Source organism: Bufo gargarizans, chromosome 3 (genome assembly GCF_014858855.1).
Source record: "Bufo gargarizans isolate SCDJY-AF-19 chromosome 3, ASM1485885v1, whole genome shotgun sequence".
Classification (NCBI taxonomy): Eukaryota; Metazoa; Chordata; class Amphibia; order Anura; family Bufonidae; genus Bufo; species Bufo gargarizans.
This window is the reverse complement of record NC_058082.1, coordinates 385,422,892-385,443,043: the sequence shown is the minus strand read 5'-3', so window position 1 is coordinate 385,443,043 and position 20,152 is coordinate 385,422,892. Positions and strand designations below refer to the sequence as shown.

General features: G+C 43.7%; 1 protein-coding gene across 1 annotated transcript in view; it reads left to right on the top strand.

Moving 5' to 3' along the window:
* LOC122931612 (kinesin-like protein KIF21B) overlaps positions 1-20,152 on the top strand; it is a 206,231-nt gene that overhangs the window by 91,648 nt on the left and 94,431 nt on the right. Inside the window, exon 2 of the mRNA XM_044285686.1 lies at positions 15,104-15,303. Coding sequence (XP_044141621.1) covers positions 15,104-15,303 — 200 coding nt within the window. The remainder of the gene's footprint in view (positions 1-15,103; positions 15,304-20,152) is intronic.

Genomic DNA, 20,152 nt, shown 5'->3' with positions numbered 1-20,152 from the left:
ATGTGTCACGGAAGGTGTACAGAAAACTAGAAGACACAAAATGAAGATCCGACTGACTGGATCCAAAACTAAGGAACCAAAGGGAGAGCCCTGCAACAGACCAGGCTCTCTCCCTAACTGCTCAGCCTATGCAAAAATCTCAATGGTAGATGATGGAATATCCTCGTTCCTCGACTGTATAACACCTGAACACCCTATAATAGTGAGGGGACACGACCACCGGCTCCCTACACTTGATATGGAGGGAGTCAGGGTCACATGGGATCCATCAAACAGGAAAACACAAATGAATGAACAAAACTTATCTGTAGAAGACTCAGTAGTAGCATCCAGCATGCATACACTCCAGGAAGTTGTATAAACCGCAAAGTGATGCAGTATGGGAAGGGATTTAAAGGGATGCAATCAGTGCAACTACATGACAGCTGAGAGAGGCTAACGAGATGAGAAAACGAAAGCAAAGCAAAAGGAACCTAAAGGAGGAGGTTCTGAAGAACGTCTATCAGAGCTTCTCAGATGTCTGGTGGTGACAGCATGGCTTTCCTGCCCAAAACAGTTCTACAGATTTAAGCTGTGCTGCTGGTCTGTCTTCTCCTTCAAAGTTAGTATGGGCCATAATCCTGGGGCAAGAGGCTGGCAACCAGGCCCCTCCAAAACCCAGTGGCGAGGTTGGTTTCGCCACAGACTTTATCTAACGTTATTATGGATAGAAGTTTGTTTACTATGTACCTACATAAATGCTGTGTACATGTGTACTATTTCTGGCTATTATACCATAAAATATGCTTTGAAACATAACATATTAGAACCAAAAACTGGAGCTCTTACTAATAGGTAAGAAAAAAAATAAGAAAATCCAGCACAGCTTAATCTTTATTGAAGAAGTTTTAAAACTGCATACTTAAATGAATTTCGAGCTATCAAAAGCACAGTCTTTCCAGACACATGTTTAAAACGGCCAGTAATGAAACTAACCAATCAGGATTCACTAGCAAATGCTGGAAAAACACCTGATTGTTTAACTTTTTATAAACAGAGAAATCATTGGGTCATGAAAAACTGCTATGGAACATTCAAAAGTACTGTACATCTAACAAAATATACAAGATGTAGATAAGTAAATAGAATGTTCCATAATTCAAAAATAAAAGACCACCATACAGATTACCATTAGAAATAATAATAATGACCTGTCTTAAATTAAGACCCTTCAGTTGCCTAGCATCCATAAAAAAATTATAATCCAGTTTTAAGGAAGGTATTTCCTTCTTACGGCCAAGACTCAGAGATCTTGAGGGAGTTCCCTTCCAACCAGTATGATCTATTGCTAACTTTGGAAATGATACATCAGTCTGAGAGTTAAAAGGGCAGTACCAAATGAGATTTGGAGGGAAACCCAGTTTAAATTAATACACAAGGCATAATATGGATTCTATAAATAGCATTTATTGTTAAAAACTGACAGATTAACTAGTTGCCTAAAGTGCCATACGCCAAATACGGATCTTTTGCATGGTATCTGGACATGTCTACAATCTTCCATTTACTGGGGGATAGTACGGAATCATACAAGCAGACTTATGCAGATATACAGTATATCCGTTGTCCCCGGAATTGGTATTATTTCATGGGCACCTGGAAGGAAAGGCACTTTTTCAGATTCTACATGTCGATTTAATGGTAGCTAAACTGTGTCTATTAAACCATTGGCTGAAAGCTTCTTCACCCAAGCCACTGGAAATAGTATAGCAGATTAAATATTGTCTCCAGATGGAATGCTTAGGAGCTGAACATAACAAAAAATCCTCAGTATGGAGGTTTATAGAAAAAAATATGTGCTTCCCTAGCTGATGATAAGCCTTAGGCCTCATGCACACGACCGTTGTGTGCATCCGTGGCCGTTTTGCCGTTTTCCGTTTTTTTTTTCGCGGACCCATTGACTTTCAATGGGTCCGTGGAAAAATCGGAAAATGCACTGTTTTGCAGCCGAGACCGTGATCCGTGTATCCTGTCCGTCAAAAAAATAGGACCTGTCCTATTTTTTGGACGGACAACGGTTCACGGACCCATTCAAGTCAATGGGTCCGTGAAAGAACACGGATGCACACAAGATTGGCATCCGTGTCCGTGATCCGTGGCCGTAGGTTACTTTCATACAGACGGATCTGAAGATCCGTCTGCATAAAAGCTTTTTCAGATCTAAGTTTTCACTTTGTGAAAACTCATATCCGATAGTATATTCTAACACAGAGGCATTCCCATGGTGATGGGGACGCTTCTAGTTAGAATACACTACAAACTGTGTACAAGACTGCCCCTGCTGCCTGGCAGCACCCGATCTTTTACAGGGGGCTGTGATCAGCACAATAAACCCCTTCAGGTGCGGCACCTAAAGGGGTTAATTGTACTATCATATCGCCCTGTAAGAGATCAGGGCTTCCAGGCAGCAGGGGGCAGACCCCCCCTCCCCAGTTTGAATATCATTGGTGGCCAGTGCGACCCCCCCCCTCCCTCCCTCTATTGTAATAATTCGTTGGTGGCACAGTGTGCGCCCCCCCCCGCTCCCCCCTCCCTCCCTCTATTGTAATAATTCGTTGGTGGCACAGTGTGCGCCCCCCCCTCCCCCCCTCCCTCTATTGTAATACTTCGTTGGTGGCAGTGTGCGGCCCCCCCGCCCCCCTTCCTCCCTCTATTGTAATAATTTGTTGGTGGCACAGTGTGCGCCCCCCCGCCCTCCCTCTATTGTAATAATTTGTTGGTGGCACAGTGTGCGCCCCCCCCGCCCCCCCTTCCTCCCTCTATTGTAATAATTTGTTGGTGGAACAGTGTGCGCCCCCCATCGGCCCCCCTCCCTCTATATCATTAACAACATTGGTGGCCAGTGTGCGGCCTCCCATCTCCCCCCTTCCCCATCATTGGTGGCAGCGGAGTTCCGATCGGAGTCCCAGTTTAATCGCTGGGGCTCCGATCGGTAACCATGGCAACCAGGACGCTACTGCAGTCCTGGTTGCTATGGTTACTTAGCAATAGTACAATAGTAGAAGATTCATACTTACCTGTTGGCAGCTACGATGTTCGTGTCCGGCCGGGAGCTCCTCCTACTGGTAAGTGACAGGTCTGTGTGGCGCATTGCTGTCACTTACCAGTAGGTGGAGCTCCCGGCCGGACACAGACATCGCAGCAGCCAGCAGGTAAGTATGAATCTTCTACTATTGTACTATTGCTAAGTAACCAGGGCTGCAGTAGCTTCCTGTTTACCATGGTTACCGATCGGAGCCCCAGCGATTAAACTGGGACTCCGATCGGAACTCCGCTGCCACCAATGATCGGGGGGGGGGGGGTGGGGGTGGGAGGCCGCACACTGGCCACCAATGTTGTTAATGCTATAGAGGGAGGGGGGGCCGATGGGGGGCGCACACTGTGCCACCAACAAATTATTACAATAGAGGGAGGAAGGGGGTCCAGGGGGGCGCACACTGCCACCAACAAATTATTACAATAGCGGGAGGGAGCGCGGGGGGGGCGGGGGGCCGCACACTGCCACCAACTAATAATTTCAATGGAGGGAGGGAGGGGGGGCGGGGAGCTGCACACTGTGCCACCAACCTATTATTACAATAGAGGGAGGGAGGGGGGCCGCCGCACTGGCCACCAATGATATTCAAACTGGGGAGGGGGGGGGTCTGTCCCCTGCTGCCTGGCAGCCCCTGATCTCTTACAGGGGGATATGATAGTACAATTAACCCCTTCAGGTGCGCCACCTGAGGAGTTAATTGTGCTGATCACGGCCCCCTGTAAGAGATCAGGGGCTGCCAGGCAGCAGGGGGCAGTCATGTACACAGTTTGTAGTATATTCTAACTAGAAGCGTTCCCATCACCAAAATGAGTTTTCACGATCTAACTCATATCCGACAGTATATTCTAACATAGAGGCGTTTCCGTCGTGATGGTGACGCTTCAAGTTAAAATATACCATTGGATTGGAGAAAACTCCGATCCGATGGTATAAAAGGGACTCCAGACTTTACATTGAAAGTCAATGGGGACGGATCCGTTTGCAATTGCACCATATTGTGTCAACGTCAAACGGATCCATCCCCATTGACTTGCATTGTAATTCAGGACGGATCCGTTTGGCTCCGCACGGCCAGGCGGACACCAAAACGACTTTTTTTCATGTCCGTGGATCCTCCAAAAATCAAGGAAGACCCACGGATGAAAAAACGGTCACGGATCACGGACCTACGGACCCCGTTTTTGCGGACCGTGAAAAAATACTTTTGTGTGCATGAGGCCTTAGTGAAACCTTTCAGCACAACCACATGGTACTTCCAGCTTCCAGGAGAGTTTGAGAGGCACATTAGGACATCTAGAGTAGGTCGTTAGGTAGGTTAGTAGGTCTACTAGTAGATCTTACTAGAGTGCGGGCAAGTAGGAATTGAGGAAGTTGGGCTCTTTTCAGGGGGGGGGGGGATTAGGTTACTCTACATTAGTTCTTATGTTGTTTATTTAATACTAGACCGTCTGAATGTAATACTTGTATTGACTATGTACTATTATATATATGTAAAATTGAATAAAAATTATGTAAAAAAAAAACAAAACACAGTGCTTCCCAGTTTATTAACTTTCTCCTATGATCACCTCCTCTAACGGGTTTAATAACTTTTTCTATTCCTTGGCAAATTACCCCTAATGTATCACCTTTTTGGACTGTTTAAAAATGATTAGTCACTGCAGAGCCGCCAATTGCTTGTGAATCTGAAATGTATGTGAAAGGAGCCCCTGGTTTGTCTGTGGGTGAATCACCGGCCGGACAACCACTGAAGACCAATACACGTTGATAGGTATAAAATGGTTGCTGCTTTATTTTGACATCGTAGAAAATTTATAGCTTCAAACCACAAAATTAGCATATACCTCCCCTAAGTTTCATCCAGTCAGGTAACGAATTTATCAATTTCATCTTTATACAGCCAAAGTAAAAAAAGTCATGAAAATATGTTTCTGCAGTTATGATGTCATGCATTCAGCAATTCTCTCTCCAGGTACCTTCTTCATAAATGTGGCATTCTTTTGCAAAGCATGCATATCTCTTTCTAGCCATGCGGTTTTGAGCTTCAGACAGCCACTTCCTGCTAGCTTGTGTTACTAGACTTGTTGTTATAAGAATATAAAATATTTCCTTTAAAGAGGAACTCTGTATACATTAATACAAGCATATAAGGCTGAATATATATATATACATGTATGTGTGGATACAGACATAATTTCCTTACAATCCCCTCTTTGATCATATGGAATTCCCATTCCATATGATCACTCCTTATACCACACACCATTTTCATTCTCTGAATCATCTGCTTACTAAACGGTTCAGGAAAGTTTTGATCTTTCAAGTCCTCAGTCTCTAGTTCATTGGTATACTCCCTGAACATAAATTCTTCCTCATACAAGTCCTGCATAGTCTTTGGATCCTCTGGACAAAGTGGTTTAGGATAGCCTCTTAGCCATTGCTCATATCTACTTTGCAGGCTTGGGGGTATGATCAAAGTCATTTCCTTTGAAGGCATCTTGTCCAAAAGACTCATGCTTGTCCGGGGAATTCCTTCAGGACTCCTTCCGGTGTCTTCTTGAGCCGGCTGGCGTGTATCCACTGTGGACTCTGGTCGGTAAGGACAGCCGTTCGAGCAACTCTCAGAACCTCAAATGGACCTTGGTATATTGGACCAGTCTTGTGGCGGACAGCCAGTTGTTTCACCAGAACCTTGTCTCCAGGCAAGAATGGATGAGTTGGGTCTGTGGAAAGAGGAGGAAAGGTGACAGCAACCTTATCATGATTTTCCGAGAGTATACCTACCAAATGTTTCACGTACTGCTCCTGCAAGGCAAAAATGTTACTGTCAATATCTGGTTCCTCACGGGTATTAGGGGGTCTACCGAATAACACTTCATAAGGTGACAACCCTGTCTGTTTATTTGGTGTCGTTCTTATTTGGTAGAGAATGGCGGGTAGAAATTTCAGCCAATCCTTCAATGTTCCCGAAGTAGCCTTTTTTAACCTATCCTTAATGGTTCGGTTCATTCTTTCCACGACTCCTGCACTTTGTGGGTGATAGACTATATTGAGCTTCCACTGGAAACCCAGAATCTTCGTCAGTTCTTGTATTAGTTTGGACTGGAAAGCAGGTCCCTGATCTGAATGAATTACCCGAGGGATTCCATACACTGAAATCCATTGATTTATCAATGCCCTAGCTGTCACACCAGCTGTTTCTCCTGAAGTAGGTACGGCTACACACCATCCGGAGAACCTACAGACTATTACAAGGAGATATCTTATATTCCCGGGTTGCTTTGGCATGTGTGTGTAATCCATCTGCAAATCTTGCAGAGGGCCTGTAGGGGGTGGTAGATTCCCATGTCTTCCGTGTGCTTTTCCTTGAACATTATTCTGTGCACAAGCCATGCATGAGTCGACCAGATCGTCTATCAATCTCTGCAATTGGTGTGTACAGAACAGTGACTTGTAATGTTCTGATATGTATTGTTTTCCCAAATGTCCAGGACCATGAAGATAGGATATTAGGAGCGGTGCTGATGCAGTGGGAACCCCCAATATCCGATCTTTTGTCCATATACCTGTACCTGTCATCTGCAGTCCCTGAGATTTCCAATACTTGATGTCCTCACTGGTAGACTGCTTCTAAAGTTGATATACTACTGACACCCAGTTTTCACTTTCAAAATCTGTCATGAATAATAACTTACTTTCCCTTCTCGTGTCTCTCTTGGCTGCCATTTTCGCTGCTCTGTCTGCTAAGTTGTTTCCCATAGCTTGATAATCTCCTTTTGCAGAGTGTCCTTTCACTTTTATCACACTTATAGCTTCTGGTAGTTGAATTGCACGTAGCAGGTGATCTATATATTTCTGATTCGCTATCTGCTTCCCGTCTGCTGAGATATATCCCCTATTTTTCCATATTAATGCATAATCATGCACTGTTCCAAATGCATAGCTACTGTCAGTATAAATATTCACTTTGTGTCCTGCGAATATTTCACAGGCTCTTGTGAGCGCTACCAGCCCAGCTTGTTGTGCCGTAGTTGTGACAATTGGTTCAGCTTCTATCACTTGATTTGGGAGCATGACCACAGCGTAACCTGTTTGATATGTCCTGTCATCTGGTCTTGTGCATGATCCATCCACAAAAACATCTATACTGTCAGTCTGTGGCGTGTCCTTTAAATCTTTCCTAGGTGTTGTGCATGACAAGATCACTTCATCACATCTGTGTTCAGGTGTTGGGTCTACTTGTTCGTCAGAACCTTCACACTTAAGTCTCAAAAGTGTATGCAAAAATCTTATCACTGGTGAGGTGTCTGGACATGTCTTTATCACCAGGTTTGCCGTACTGAGTAATATGGTCTCATATCCGGACAGTCTCTGAGCTGTCATGTGTTGTGTGGTCATGTTTTGAAGGAGGGACAAAACTGTATGAGTGGTGAAAAGTTCCATTACATTTCCATGGACTATCTTAGTAACATCTTTTACTGACATGGCCGCGGCTGCTAATGCTTGGAGACAGTGAGGCATTCCAAGAACTACAGGAGGTAATTTTCTCGATAGGTATGAAACTGGCCTGTTTCTTCCCCCATGTGTCTGTGTCAAAACCGCTGCATAGGTTTCTCCTGATACCACACAGTATAATTGGAATGGTTTTCCATAATCTGCCAGGGCCAAGGCTGGGGCTTGGGTCAGGGACCGAATCAATCTCTCAAAGGCTTCTACTCTGTCCTCTGTCCACTCCACTACCTTTGGTGCTTCTGTGAGTGTAGTTTTCCTTAGGATTGAATCCCAATGGGAGCAATCAGGGATCCACTGCCTACAATACACTATTGACCCTAGAAAGGACAGCATTGTAGCTTTGTCCCCTGGCCTGCTTAGGGAGGTCACTGCCTTGACTCTAGCGGGTGAGATCTTTCTCTCTCCTGCATCTATTATGCACCCCAGATACTCTACCTGGGTACTTGCATATTGGATTTTATTCTTCGAGGCCAGGTGTCCTTTGCTTGCCAAGTGGTCTAAAAAACTCCGTGAATCTATTTCGCAGGCTTCTAACTCCGAATTGGAGAGTAAAAGGTCATCTGTGTACTGTATTAAGGTGGATCCCCTCTTTGGTTCCCAATCTTCCAATGTAGCCTTTAATACAATAGAAAAGGCTGCTGGACTATCCCCAAAACCTTGTGGGAGACGGGTCCAAGTCACCTGACCATCATCAGCCCACTGAAAAGCAAAAATACTTTGTTCATCCCAAGCCACTGGTATGGAAAAGAACGCATTACTGAGGTCAACTACAGTGTAGTATTTGGATCCCGCAGGAATGGCCCCAAACACAGCTGTAAGGTCTGCCACCAAGGGGGGAAGTGGGATAATTGCCTTGTTTACCTTCCTTAGATCCTGTACCAATCTCCATGTGCCATTATTTTTTTTTACGGGATTTATCGGTGTATTCCAGGGACTGACAATCTTCCTAAGAATTCCCATCTGCAAGTATTTCTCAATTTGCGGCCTTATACCCTTTTAACTTTTCCTCACTCAATGGGTATTGTTTCTGAAAGGTTGGCATAACCCCCTCCTTCAAAAAGGGCCGGTAGGGCTCACAGTTAATCGTTCCTACTGAGTCTTTACATTAAGCCCAGATTGGATGATTTTCCAGGGACATTGGTATGTTTAAAAAGAACCCATTCATGTCACGTCTCTTTGGGTTTGTCAGGTCACATTTCATTGAGGTCGCTGTCAGTCTTCCCTTTTTGTCAAAAACGAATGAAATCTGTAATGCTGCCATTAGATCCCTTCCTAATAGGCAAACGGGGCATTCTAGCAGGACTGCAAAAGACATGTGCATCACTAGTTCCCCCGTAAGAGTACAAACCGGGAGCGGTGCTGTCACCTTATGTATCACTGTCGTCCCATTGATACCCATAGAACTTCCTTCGGTGCATTTGTCGTTAATGAAGTCTATTTTGTTTACGCTTGAAGTCGTTGCTCCGGTGTCAAGCAATAAATTAACTGTAATACCATCAATTTGCAGTATTACTTGTGGTAAAACTTGCCAATCAGTTGGAACAAAATGCATAATGAAGGACGGGACTCGTTCTGGGCACCCCTAATAGTGATTGTTCCCCCGTGGGGACGGGTGTTCATGCTCAGACCACCTCCATAAATCTGATTGCAGACTAGGTTGTCTACTCCCCCCATCCTGTGCTGGCCAGTGTATGTTAATAAGATCTCCCTGTCTTCTTGTAATATCTTGCTGTCTTTCCTGTTGTCTGGGTCCCCATTATTCATACATGTAGTCTTGAACAACTCAGGTGCATTCATCCCTGTACTACTGTAGAGATCCAACAGTCTCTTACAGAAACTATAAAAATCCTCTTTCGGCTCTTGTTTTGTATTTAGCATTGTGTGTAAGCCTGAATCTCCTTTGTATCTTTTCATCCATTCTACTCCTATCTTATCCCAAAACTTTTTCCAAACATTGGGGCCAACTTCCTGTCCTGCATCCTTAACTTCTTTTTCTGATGCCTTCTTTATCTCGTCTGTATTGATTTGGGAGCCAGTGTCTGGGTCTATGGCTGAGAGTATTATCTGAATATCCTCCATTGTTAATTGGCTCCCTGCAGTATACTTCTGCAGAAACATAGCTGCTGCTCTAGGGTCCTTTTTTGGATTGGGACACTTATCCTTCAGTTCTTTCATTAATCCTAAAGGAAGAGGGATATGGACTTCAGTGTCACCTACAGTGATCATGGGGAGCTGTAGTTGTGTGCCTCTATTATCCCCTTCCTCAGGTGTTAGAGCGAGTTTGGAAAATATGTCTGTCAGGGGTTGCATTATTCCAGGTACTCTAGGGGTGGAGGTTGCCAGGGGCCTACCATGTTCTAAACTGTCTGCCCCTATCTGTGTTTCAGTTCTCCTACTGTATTCTTCCTGAGCTCTGGTTTCCCAGTCCTTCTTCACCCTCCAGTACTCCTGTCTTAGTTTTTCTATCTCGGTCAGCAGCTGGTCCTTTTTGTTAGTTACAGCTCTGGTTTTCCCACATTCTCCTCCCAGAATGCCCTTCAATTCATCCATCTGTTCCTCACTAGGAAGGTCAGTATTATCGGGGTTCTCGTGATCATATATAACGGGAAAGACATTCTGAAGGGGAAGTTGTTTAATGTAGGCTATGTCTGTCCTTAGTTTATCCCTCAGTTGGGTCAGCTCCTGTACATAAATGTTCATACTTTTTCTATATTCCTTTCTCCTTTCCTGAGCCTCTTTGACTTGTGGAGCCACATCTTTTTGTTCCCTAAGTGCTGCTGCCACTATAACTGCAGTACTCAAAAGGGAATCTCTATCCCCCAAATCCGGGTACAGTCCGGTTCTCTTTTGGTTCTCACCAGAAAATAATAATAATTCTGGTGCGGTTGCTTGTTTTGGACAGGGGACCTTATCATAAGGGTCTTGTAGCATGTCCTCCGTAGAGACAGCTGGGAGTATTGCCTTTTCTGGTTCTAATACCGTCACATCATATGCCGGTGGTTTATCTGGTAAGGAGGGCAGAATTTCTGACCATGGAACTTCTTCCTCTTTACTCACTGTCCCCCTATCCTGTTTTAAGTATATGTGATGGGTTGGTGGAAATCTCTTTCTATATTCTTTTAATGCTTTCTCCCATTTCTTAAAACATGTTTTCATATAATTTTCATCCCAGGCACCGGCTGGATAGTTATATTTCGGGTGAAGCCCCACCATTTTTTTAACCTCCTCCCAGTCCCCTTCATTGCGAGGACCTACATCGCTGATCTGCGTAATACACAGTTGCTGACTGCGGTCACAGATATTTACCCAAAATGGATCAGTTGCACTAATCCCACAGGTGCCTGATACAAAATGTAACGGTGTGGGTCTGGTCTCTGGCTCACCATCCAGATCCTTTCCCACGCTGTTACCCATAATGTTTAATGCAATTGACAATGAACTCTATACATATATATTCGAGCAGCAAACAGTGAGGTGGAAATAGCAGCGTAGAAATAGCAGCAAGTAATTATGTTAGTACTGTTATGTTGAGGATCAATTAAGCCAGCACAATCAGATTTTCCACCAGTACAATATTCTTATAACACGTGTAAAATATCTAATATGGGCAACACCATTTATTGACTTAATAGACTGCAGTAATCAATGTCACCTTCCAAGTTATAACAGTACAGTTATGTTCTTTAAACAATTCACTCCACAGACAATCCTAGTGAGTTAGAAACCAACATCTGCATTGAGATGTATGCGTTTCCCTCACTGTTTCCTTTTTATCATATGTATTCCTTTACATATATTCCTGGTACCTTGTTTCCTTGTTTCACATAAATCCAGAGTTATCCTTTAACTCATTCACATATATCCGGAGTTATCCTGTAACTCAATAAACCGTCAAGTGAGACTAATTCCCACTTGTAAAATCCCTGCCAACGTCCGAAGAGACTAGTTCTACATTCGGAAAATTCCCTGCCATCAATATGATGTATGTTCCTGGAACAACATCCCCTGCCAACCACTGTGCCTATAGGAGACGCCGCTCCTATCAGGATACGCAGAACACTGAGTGCTGCCTCGTGTCTGTCCCACAGTCATATGAACACTAAACTAACCTATCAACTAACCTGCCATCCAGTATACATCAGATATTCACCGTATCCAGGAGAGAAACATTCCAACCAACACAAATAGTGGCAGAAATTATTACTCACCTGGATAGTCAGTGAACCATCCTCTGCTACCAATTGAAAGGAGCCCCTGGTTTGTCTGTGGGTGAATCACCGGCCGGACAACCACTGAAGACCAATACACGTTGATAGGTATAAAATGGTTGCTGCTTTATTTTGACATCGTAGAAAATTTATAGCTTCAAACCACAAAATTAGCATATACCTCCCCTAAGTTTCATCCAGTCAGGTAACGAATTTATCAATTTCATCTTTATACAGCCAAAGTAAAAAAAGTCATGAAAATATGTTTCTGCAGTTATGATGTCATGCATTCAGCAATTCTCTCTCCAGGTACCTTCTTCATAAATGTGGCATTCTTTTGCAAAGCATGCATATCTCTTTCTAGCCATGCGGTTTTGAGCTTCAGACAGCCACTTCCTGCTAGCTTGTGTTACTAGACTTGTTGTTATAAGAATATAAAATATTTCCTTTAAAGAGGAACTCTGTATACATTAATACAAGCATATAAGGCTGAATATATATATACATGTATGTGTGGATACAGCAGTGGTGTATCTTGGTTTTGTGCTGCCCTAGGCGAGGCTAAACTCTGGCACCCCCTTAATATAAATTTGACCCACTCCTTCCTGTCAAGGCCAAACCCCTTGCTCTCTAAACCCCACCCATTTCTATGTGCCAACCACAGATCCCCCCTAAACAGTGCCATCCACAGATCCCCCTAAACAGTGCCATCCACAGATCCCCCTAAACAGTGCCATCCACAGATCCCCCTAAACAGTGCCATCCACAGATCCCTCTAAACAGTGCCATCCACAGATCCCCCTAAACAGTGCCATCCACAGATCCCCCTCCCCTAAACAGTGCCATCCACAGATCCCCCTCCCCTAAACAGTGCCATCCACAGATCCCCCTCCCCTAAACAGTGCCATCCACAGATGATCCCCCCCCCTAAACAGTGCCATCCACAGATCCCCCTCCCCGACGCTCACAGGAGTACATTTATAAACTGTAATCAGTAACTTTAACTATCGCTGATCTCTTTGGATACCTTACTCTTAGCTCCGGTAACAGCAGGCAGTGCGGGCGGCGCTCACTCACTGATGTCACGTGCCTGCACCGCCTAGTGGGAGGAGCAGGCACGGGACGTCAGTGAGTGAGCGTCACCCACACTGCCTGCTGTTACCGGAGCTAAGAGTAAGGTATCCAAGTAAAGAGATCAGAGATGATTAAAGTTAAAGTTACTGATTACAGTTTATAAATGTACTCCTGTGAGCTGCGTGGCTCTGTGTATTCTATCCCCCAGGCAAGCGTCCCTGTCACCATGGGAACGGCGTGAGGTTAGAATATACCATCGGATTTGAGTATACCGGCGTATAAGACGGATGGGACAAGGGGCAAACAAGGCATTTTGCCGCCCCATTGGCAAGTGCCGCCCTAGGCAAATGCCTTGTTTGCCTTGTGATAGATACACCCCTGGGATACAGACATAATTTCCTTACAGTATGAAGATCCTAGTCTTCAAAAACCCACCATACATCTTACATATTGTATCTTACATATCTTACAAGTACTATTATAAGAGGACATTCACGTATGTAACATAGTAACATAGTTTTAAGGCTGAAAAAATACTTACGTCCATCTAATTCAGCCTGTTGTCCTGCAAGTTGATCCATATGAAGGCAAAAAAAAAAGAAAGTGAGGTAGAAGCCAATTTTCCTCACTTTAGGGGAAAAAAATTCCTAACTTCCCTACTCCAATTAGGCAATCAGAATAACTCCCTGGATCAAAAACCAATCTCTAGTAACTATACCATGTACATGTAATATTATTACCCTCCAGAAATACCTCCAGGCCCCTCTTGAACTCTTTTAGTGAATTCACCATCACCACCTCCTCAGGCAGAGAGTTCCATAGTCTCACTGCTCTTGCCATAAAGAATCGTCTTCTATGTTTGTGTACAAACCTTCTTTGCTCCAGACACAGAGGGTGTGCCCTCGTCACGGTCACAGTCCTGGCGACAAGTAGATAATGAGAGAGATCTCTGTAGTGACCCCAGATATATTTATACATAGTTATTAGATCTCCCCTCAGTTGTCTTTTTTCTAAAGTGAATAGCCCTAATTTTGATAATCTTTCTGGGTACTGTAGTCCACCCATTTCAGTTATCAATTTAGTTGCCCTTCACTGAACCCTCTCCAGCTATTCTATATAAGCCTTGTTTACAGGAGCCCAGAACTGTACACAGTACTCAATTTGTGTATTTTGAATTCCAAGTGACGTCTGTATTGCATCTGTTTTTTGCAGGGTCATTGACTTCAATGGGTCCATGAACTGCATTTTGAGGCCAAAAATAGGACATGGTCTATCCTTTGCTGAACAGACATACAGATGCAACATAACCATGTTTTGTGGACTGCAAAATGCATATATTATGTTTAAACAAACCAAATCTTGCCAGGTTTGCTCATCTCTAAATTAAAGGTTAGCTTTTAGTGGACACTGTAAAATATTTGCTCAGTGATAATACTATAAAGAACAAGCTTTGGATTTTAAAAGCTAATACATGCATTGTTTCATGTAGATTTTTTTCCAGAGCATGTGAGGTAAGGTGTGGTGTGAGATAATGTGAAATACATAAGCATAGTTAAAAGCTCATGGGGCACATTTCTTAAGACTGACGTTTTGGACACTGGTCTTAATAAACCACTATTCTCACGATGGTTCCTCCGAGGTTATGGAGTGGCCGGCCTCTTCATAACTTCGGCAGATTCTCTGCCAAATCTAAATGTAAGACAGCTTCCGACCTGTCTTACATTTAGACCTTTTTTTGCACCTGAAACAGATTTAGAAAATTGTAAATGCTACCGGCCCATCCCCTTCCCCGCCACAGCCGCTTTTTTAGTCCTAATATGAGTGGAGAAAAGTTGCAGATTGCGGTGCAACTAGCCATGGCGCCACAATCTGTACCTGAAAAATACTGTATTTCTGCTTAATAAATGACCCCCATAGTGAATAATATTACACGGATAGATCTACCTACAAAAATACAATAAACAGAACCTCAGAAATATAAAATCATCTTTACATGAATTATAGATTTATAGTCAGGAGATAAAGATTGAAAAAAAAACATAATTTACATTCATTGTCGCCTTTTCAATTTTGAGAGAAAATGGGATTACTTTTTTAAAGTAATTCTGTTCATGTTTAAAATTACAAAAAATAGTGTAATATGCTTGGCCAAATAACTTTTGGTGAACAGTTCCACAATAACAGTGTCTTGGAATTTTTGAATAGATATAAAAAATGTTTTTCTTCTTTCCAGGGAGAGCCTTGCCTTTCAAGGCAACTGAAGGCTATTTCGGCAGAGTCCTTAAGTCCATTGCTGGAAGCCTCTTCTAAAAACTTTACCAAGTCTTTGGCATCATTGACTGATATCCTGGAGGACAGTGGAGGATTCTCTGCTACTTCGCCATGGGGTAGAGGTTCACACAGTTTTACACTCCCGGCACATGGAAATACCTTGTAAGTGTTATTTATAGATGACGTGTGTAAATTATGAATTAGAGGAACACTATGGAGTCATTTATCAAACTGTTGCAAATTAGAACCGGCTTAGTTGCCCGAAGCAACTAATCAGATACCTTGTTTCATTTTCCAAAGGAGCTGTCCAAAATGAAAGGTGGAAACTGATTGGTTGCTATGGGCAACTAAGACAGTTCTACTTTACACCAGTTTGATAAAAGACCCCTTGTGATCAAAAATAAAACATCAACCAACCCACCAAATGGTATTTAAATGCGTTCCTTACCTACACATTAAGAAGGCTTTGTGATTCCTTTTTTTGCATGACATCAATTGTTTGCTGTTTCCATGACACCATTTTTCCAGTTCAGTATTTGAGTCAGTTTTATGTTAATTTCACCTGTCTACAGAGTTTGTCAGATACATACAACTATTCTCCTGTATGCTGGAGAAAATGAAAAAATAGTAGCTACAAATATTTCATCATGGATCCTAAATTAGTAATTTATACATAGTACCATCTTCCAAGCCCAGTACCTTTTATGAATTTGTTTGCATACACTCAGTGGTCACTTTATTAGAGACACCAATCTAGAAGCTTGTTTGGACCCCTTTGGCCTTCGAAACCACAGCAATTTGTCATTGTGTAGATCCCACTAGGAGTTGAAATTGTTTTGCAGGCATATTGGTCTATGCTTTTTGCAGTTGCCTCAAATTAGTAACATGCTCAGAGCAACACATTCTACCTTTTCCCAGATATGATTCATAGGATTAAGTTATGAGGACTGTGAAGGCCAGGAAAGCAAGAAAAACTATCACATGGGAAAGAACATGGCTGCCTTTGGGAATTTTTGTTGTGCAGCAAGGTGCACTGCACCATTGGCACATGGAGCAGCAATTATGGTCAGGGTCAGTATATGTTTTTCATGGCTTACTTGGTCAAAGGATTACATGACAGCGACGACTATGTACTGCTGCAATGAGGCCAGGTGCTTGAATGTAACTTAAGTCTCCTTAAGGAGAGCCAGTATCCCTTCCCCAAGGGATCTCTCTCAGGCAGCCAGAATCCTAGTCCATACTGATGAACGTTAACCACCCCAAAACTTGACTGTGGTTGGATATTTGGTTTAGATATTCTTGTCATGTCCAAAAGTTAAAAAGTCAGGCTTTGACCAATAGGAAGTCCCTTCCAAACAGTAGTTCTATTGAGATGGTTCTCCTTTCCTAGGAGATACCTCTTTGTTCATGTTATTTTCCCATGGAGTATTACATTAAGTCTCCATACACAGCTAGTCAGATGAAGGAGAGTCGGTATCCCTCCTAAGTTAACCATAGTAACATAGTTTATAAGACTGAAAAAAGACATCTGTCCATCTAGTTCAGCCTGTTATTCTGCAAGTTGAGCCAGAGGAAGGCAAAAAAAATAAAAAATAACACAAAAATCTGTGAGGTAGAAGCCAATTTTCCTCACTTTAGGGGGGAGGGGGGAATCCTTCCTGACTCCAATCAGGCAATCAGAATAACTCCATGGATCAGCAACCCATCTCTAGTAACTATAACATGTAATATTATTACACTCCAGAAATACATGCAGGCTCCTCCTCAGGCAGAGAGTTCCATAGTCTTACTGCTCTTACCATAAATAATTATTTTCCTCCAGACGCAAAGGATGTCCCCTTGTCACAGTCACAGTCGCGGGGATTAATAGATGATGGGACAGATATCGCTGCTGACCCCTGATGTATTTATACATAGTTATTAGATCTGCCCTTAGTCTTTTTTTTTCCCCCTACAGTTTATAACCCTAATATGGATAATCTTTCTGGGTACTGTAGTCCACCCAGTCCAGTTATTACTCTAGTTGCACTCCTCTGATCCCTCTCCAGCTCTGCTATGTCTTTCTTGTTTACAGGAGCCCAGAACTGTACACAGTACTCCATGTGTGGTCTGACTAGTGATTTGTAAAGTGGCAGAACTATATTCTCATCACTGGCATCTACGCCCTTTTTAATGAAACCCATAATCTTATTGGCCTTGGTGTCAGCTGCTTGAGACTGTTTTCTACAGCTTAGTTTGCTGTTCAATAAAATCCTTAAGTTCTTTTCCATGTCAGTGTTAAATACACAGCAGCCTTTTTGCGGTGAAAAAGTAATAAATGTCTTTTATTAATGGCACACAACAAGTCAACAGGCGGCAGTGATCGCCTTACTCCAGCCGACACTTAAAGAAAAACAATTCAGTCCCGTATCTGGTAACATCACACAGGTATGATTCAGGGACAGTACCGTAATCCCCACGGAGTGGAGGGGGATCTCGCTTTGTCCTCAGTCTCTAGGCAGAGACTCTCCATCTTTCACTCATATCAAAAACACACATCTACCCAGAGCTCCACTGTCAGCTAGATAATCACACACCACCTGACCCTGCTGGCTTACTTTTGTAAGCCAGTCAAAACCCGGCCTGGACCGTGGTGAGTAGTCACCCACCCAGCACTATGACTAATCCCAGTAAGAGCCATCCCAGATTAGCTTTTTAAAGCTATAATAACTACCAGAGTGTCCGTCAGCAACTGCTGCTGACACATGCACTACTAGCTCCTACTTCACGGAGGCCACCAAACTCGGTGACACATATTTCCCATCTATGATGGTCCCTTGTGCCTTCCTACATACCTCCCCCCCTCCCAAAGCTGGGGTCTGAGCAACTCCAGCAAACATGCAGTGTACTCTTGACAAGGCATCTGCATTCCCTTGTAGTCTGCCTGGCCTATGCTCTGCCAAAAACCTGAAGTCCTGTAGGGCTAGAAACCAGCGGGTGATACAGGCATTCTTACCCTTCTTCTCTCTTAACCATTTCAGAGGGGCATGATCCGAGACCAGTTTAAAACTCCGTCCCAGGACGTAGTATCAGAGATAATCAAGGGCCCCTTAATTAAAAGCATTCCCTTTTCATTATCGAATAATTCTGTTCTGCTGGGGACAGTTTTCTGCTGAGGTAACACATGGGATGTTCCTCCTCATTTATGACTTGAGACATTACTGCCCCTAGGCCTACCTCTGATGCATCTGCCTAAATAATAAATTCCTGGGAGAAGTCAGGGGCTATCAAGATGGGCTGTCTGCAGAGAGCGGACTTAAAGAGGACCATTTATCTGACAAAACATTGTGAACTAAGTGTCATGATATGTACAGCGGCACCCAGGGATCTCACTGCACTTACTATTATCCCTGGGCACCTCTCTGTTCTCCTACTATGCCCTCCGGTATGTTCGGTCACTTGGTTATAATAGGTGGAGACTTAGGGGACTTGGTTATAGTAGGAGGAGACTGCCCTTGTTCTCCTGGGTGTCTCCTTCTCCCAGGCTGTAGCGCTGGCCAATAGCAGCGCAGAGCTCACAGCCTCCTACTATAATCAAGTCCCCTAAGTCTCCACCTACTATAACCAAGTCACCGAACATACCGGAGGGCATAACAGGAGAACGGAGCTGCGCCCAGAGATAATAGTAAGTGCAGTAAGATCCCTGGGTGCCGCTGTACAGATCATGACACTTAGTTCACATTGTTTTGTCAGATGAAAGATCCTCTTTAAGCATTTGAAAGGCTTCTTCAGCCTCTGGGGACGACTTGATCATAGCAGATTTCCCCCTTTTGTAAGGTCAGTCATGTGTACTGCTATCTCTGCAAACTTAGGGACAAATCTCCCGTAGGATCCCACAATACTGGGGGGCCATTCTTGGATAGCTTCCACTTTAGATATCTGGGGTTTTATTATTCCTCTTCCTACGATGAATCCCAAGTATATAGCCTCTTCCAACCCCATGGCACACTTACTTGGATTTATAGTGTATCCGGCCTTTTGTATCGCATCTAGGACAGTTTGAACTCTATTGAAGTGACTCTCCCAATCTTGACTGAAGATCACTGTATCATCCAAGTAAGTGGCTGTATATTCCCCGTGTGGGCGTAAGATCTGATCCATAGCTCTCTGAAAGGTGGCGGAGGCCCCTTGTAACCCAAACAACATTCTAATGTACTGTAAGAACCTTTCTGGTGTAGAGAATACCGTTTTTTTTCTTAACCTCTCTTGACAATGGAATTTGCCAATATCCCTTTTTAATATCTAGGGTCGTTATGTAGTGAACTGGCCATAGTCTCTCAACGAGCTCTTCCACCCTGGGCATGGGATAAGCATCTGCTTTGGACAACTCGTTTAATTTGCGGTAGTCATTACAAAACTGCCATTCTTCATTGGGCTTTGGGACTAGCACTATGGGACTAGACCACCCACTTTTCGATTTCTCACTTAGCCCCAGTTTTAACATTCTCTGGACCTCTTTGGAAACTATCTCCCTTTGGGCCTCGAGTATCCTGTACAGTTTTAAATTTACTCGCACCTGAGGCTTCGTTAGAATCTCATGTTCCACGAAGTTGGTTAACCCTGGGGTTTATGTAAACAAGTCCCTATTCTGCTGTAACAGGAGCTGGCATTGGTATTTTTGGGACGGGGACAGGGTTTCGGCAATTTTTTCATTGTTGATGGTGGCGTCTGGTTGGGTCAACAGACATGGGCTCTCAGGGGGGTCCCTATCCTTCCTTGGTTTGGTTGATGTGGTAGATTTGATAGGGCTTTCTCCTACCCAGCTGATGTACCCGGTAGTTCACTTCACCTACCCTCTCAGTTATCTCATAGGGCCCTTGCCACTTGGCCAGGAACTTGCTCTCTACTGTGGGGACTAGAACTAGAACCCAGTCCCCTGGACTGAACTGTCTAAGACGGGCTGTCCTGTTGTATATGTTTGCTTGCGCCTCCTGTGCCTGGAGTATATGCTCTTTCACAATAGGTGATACCT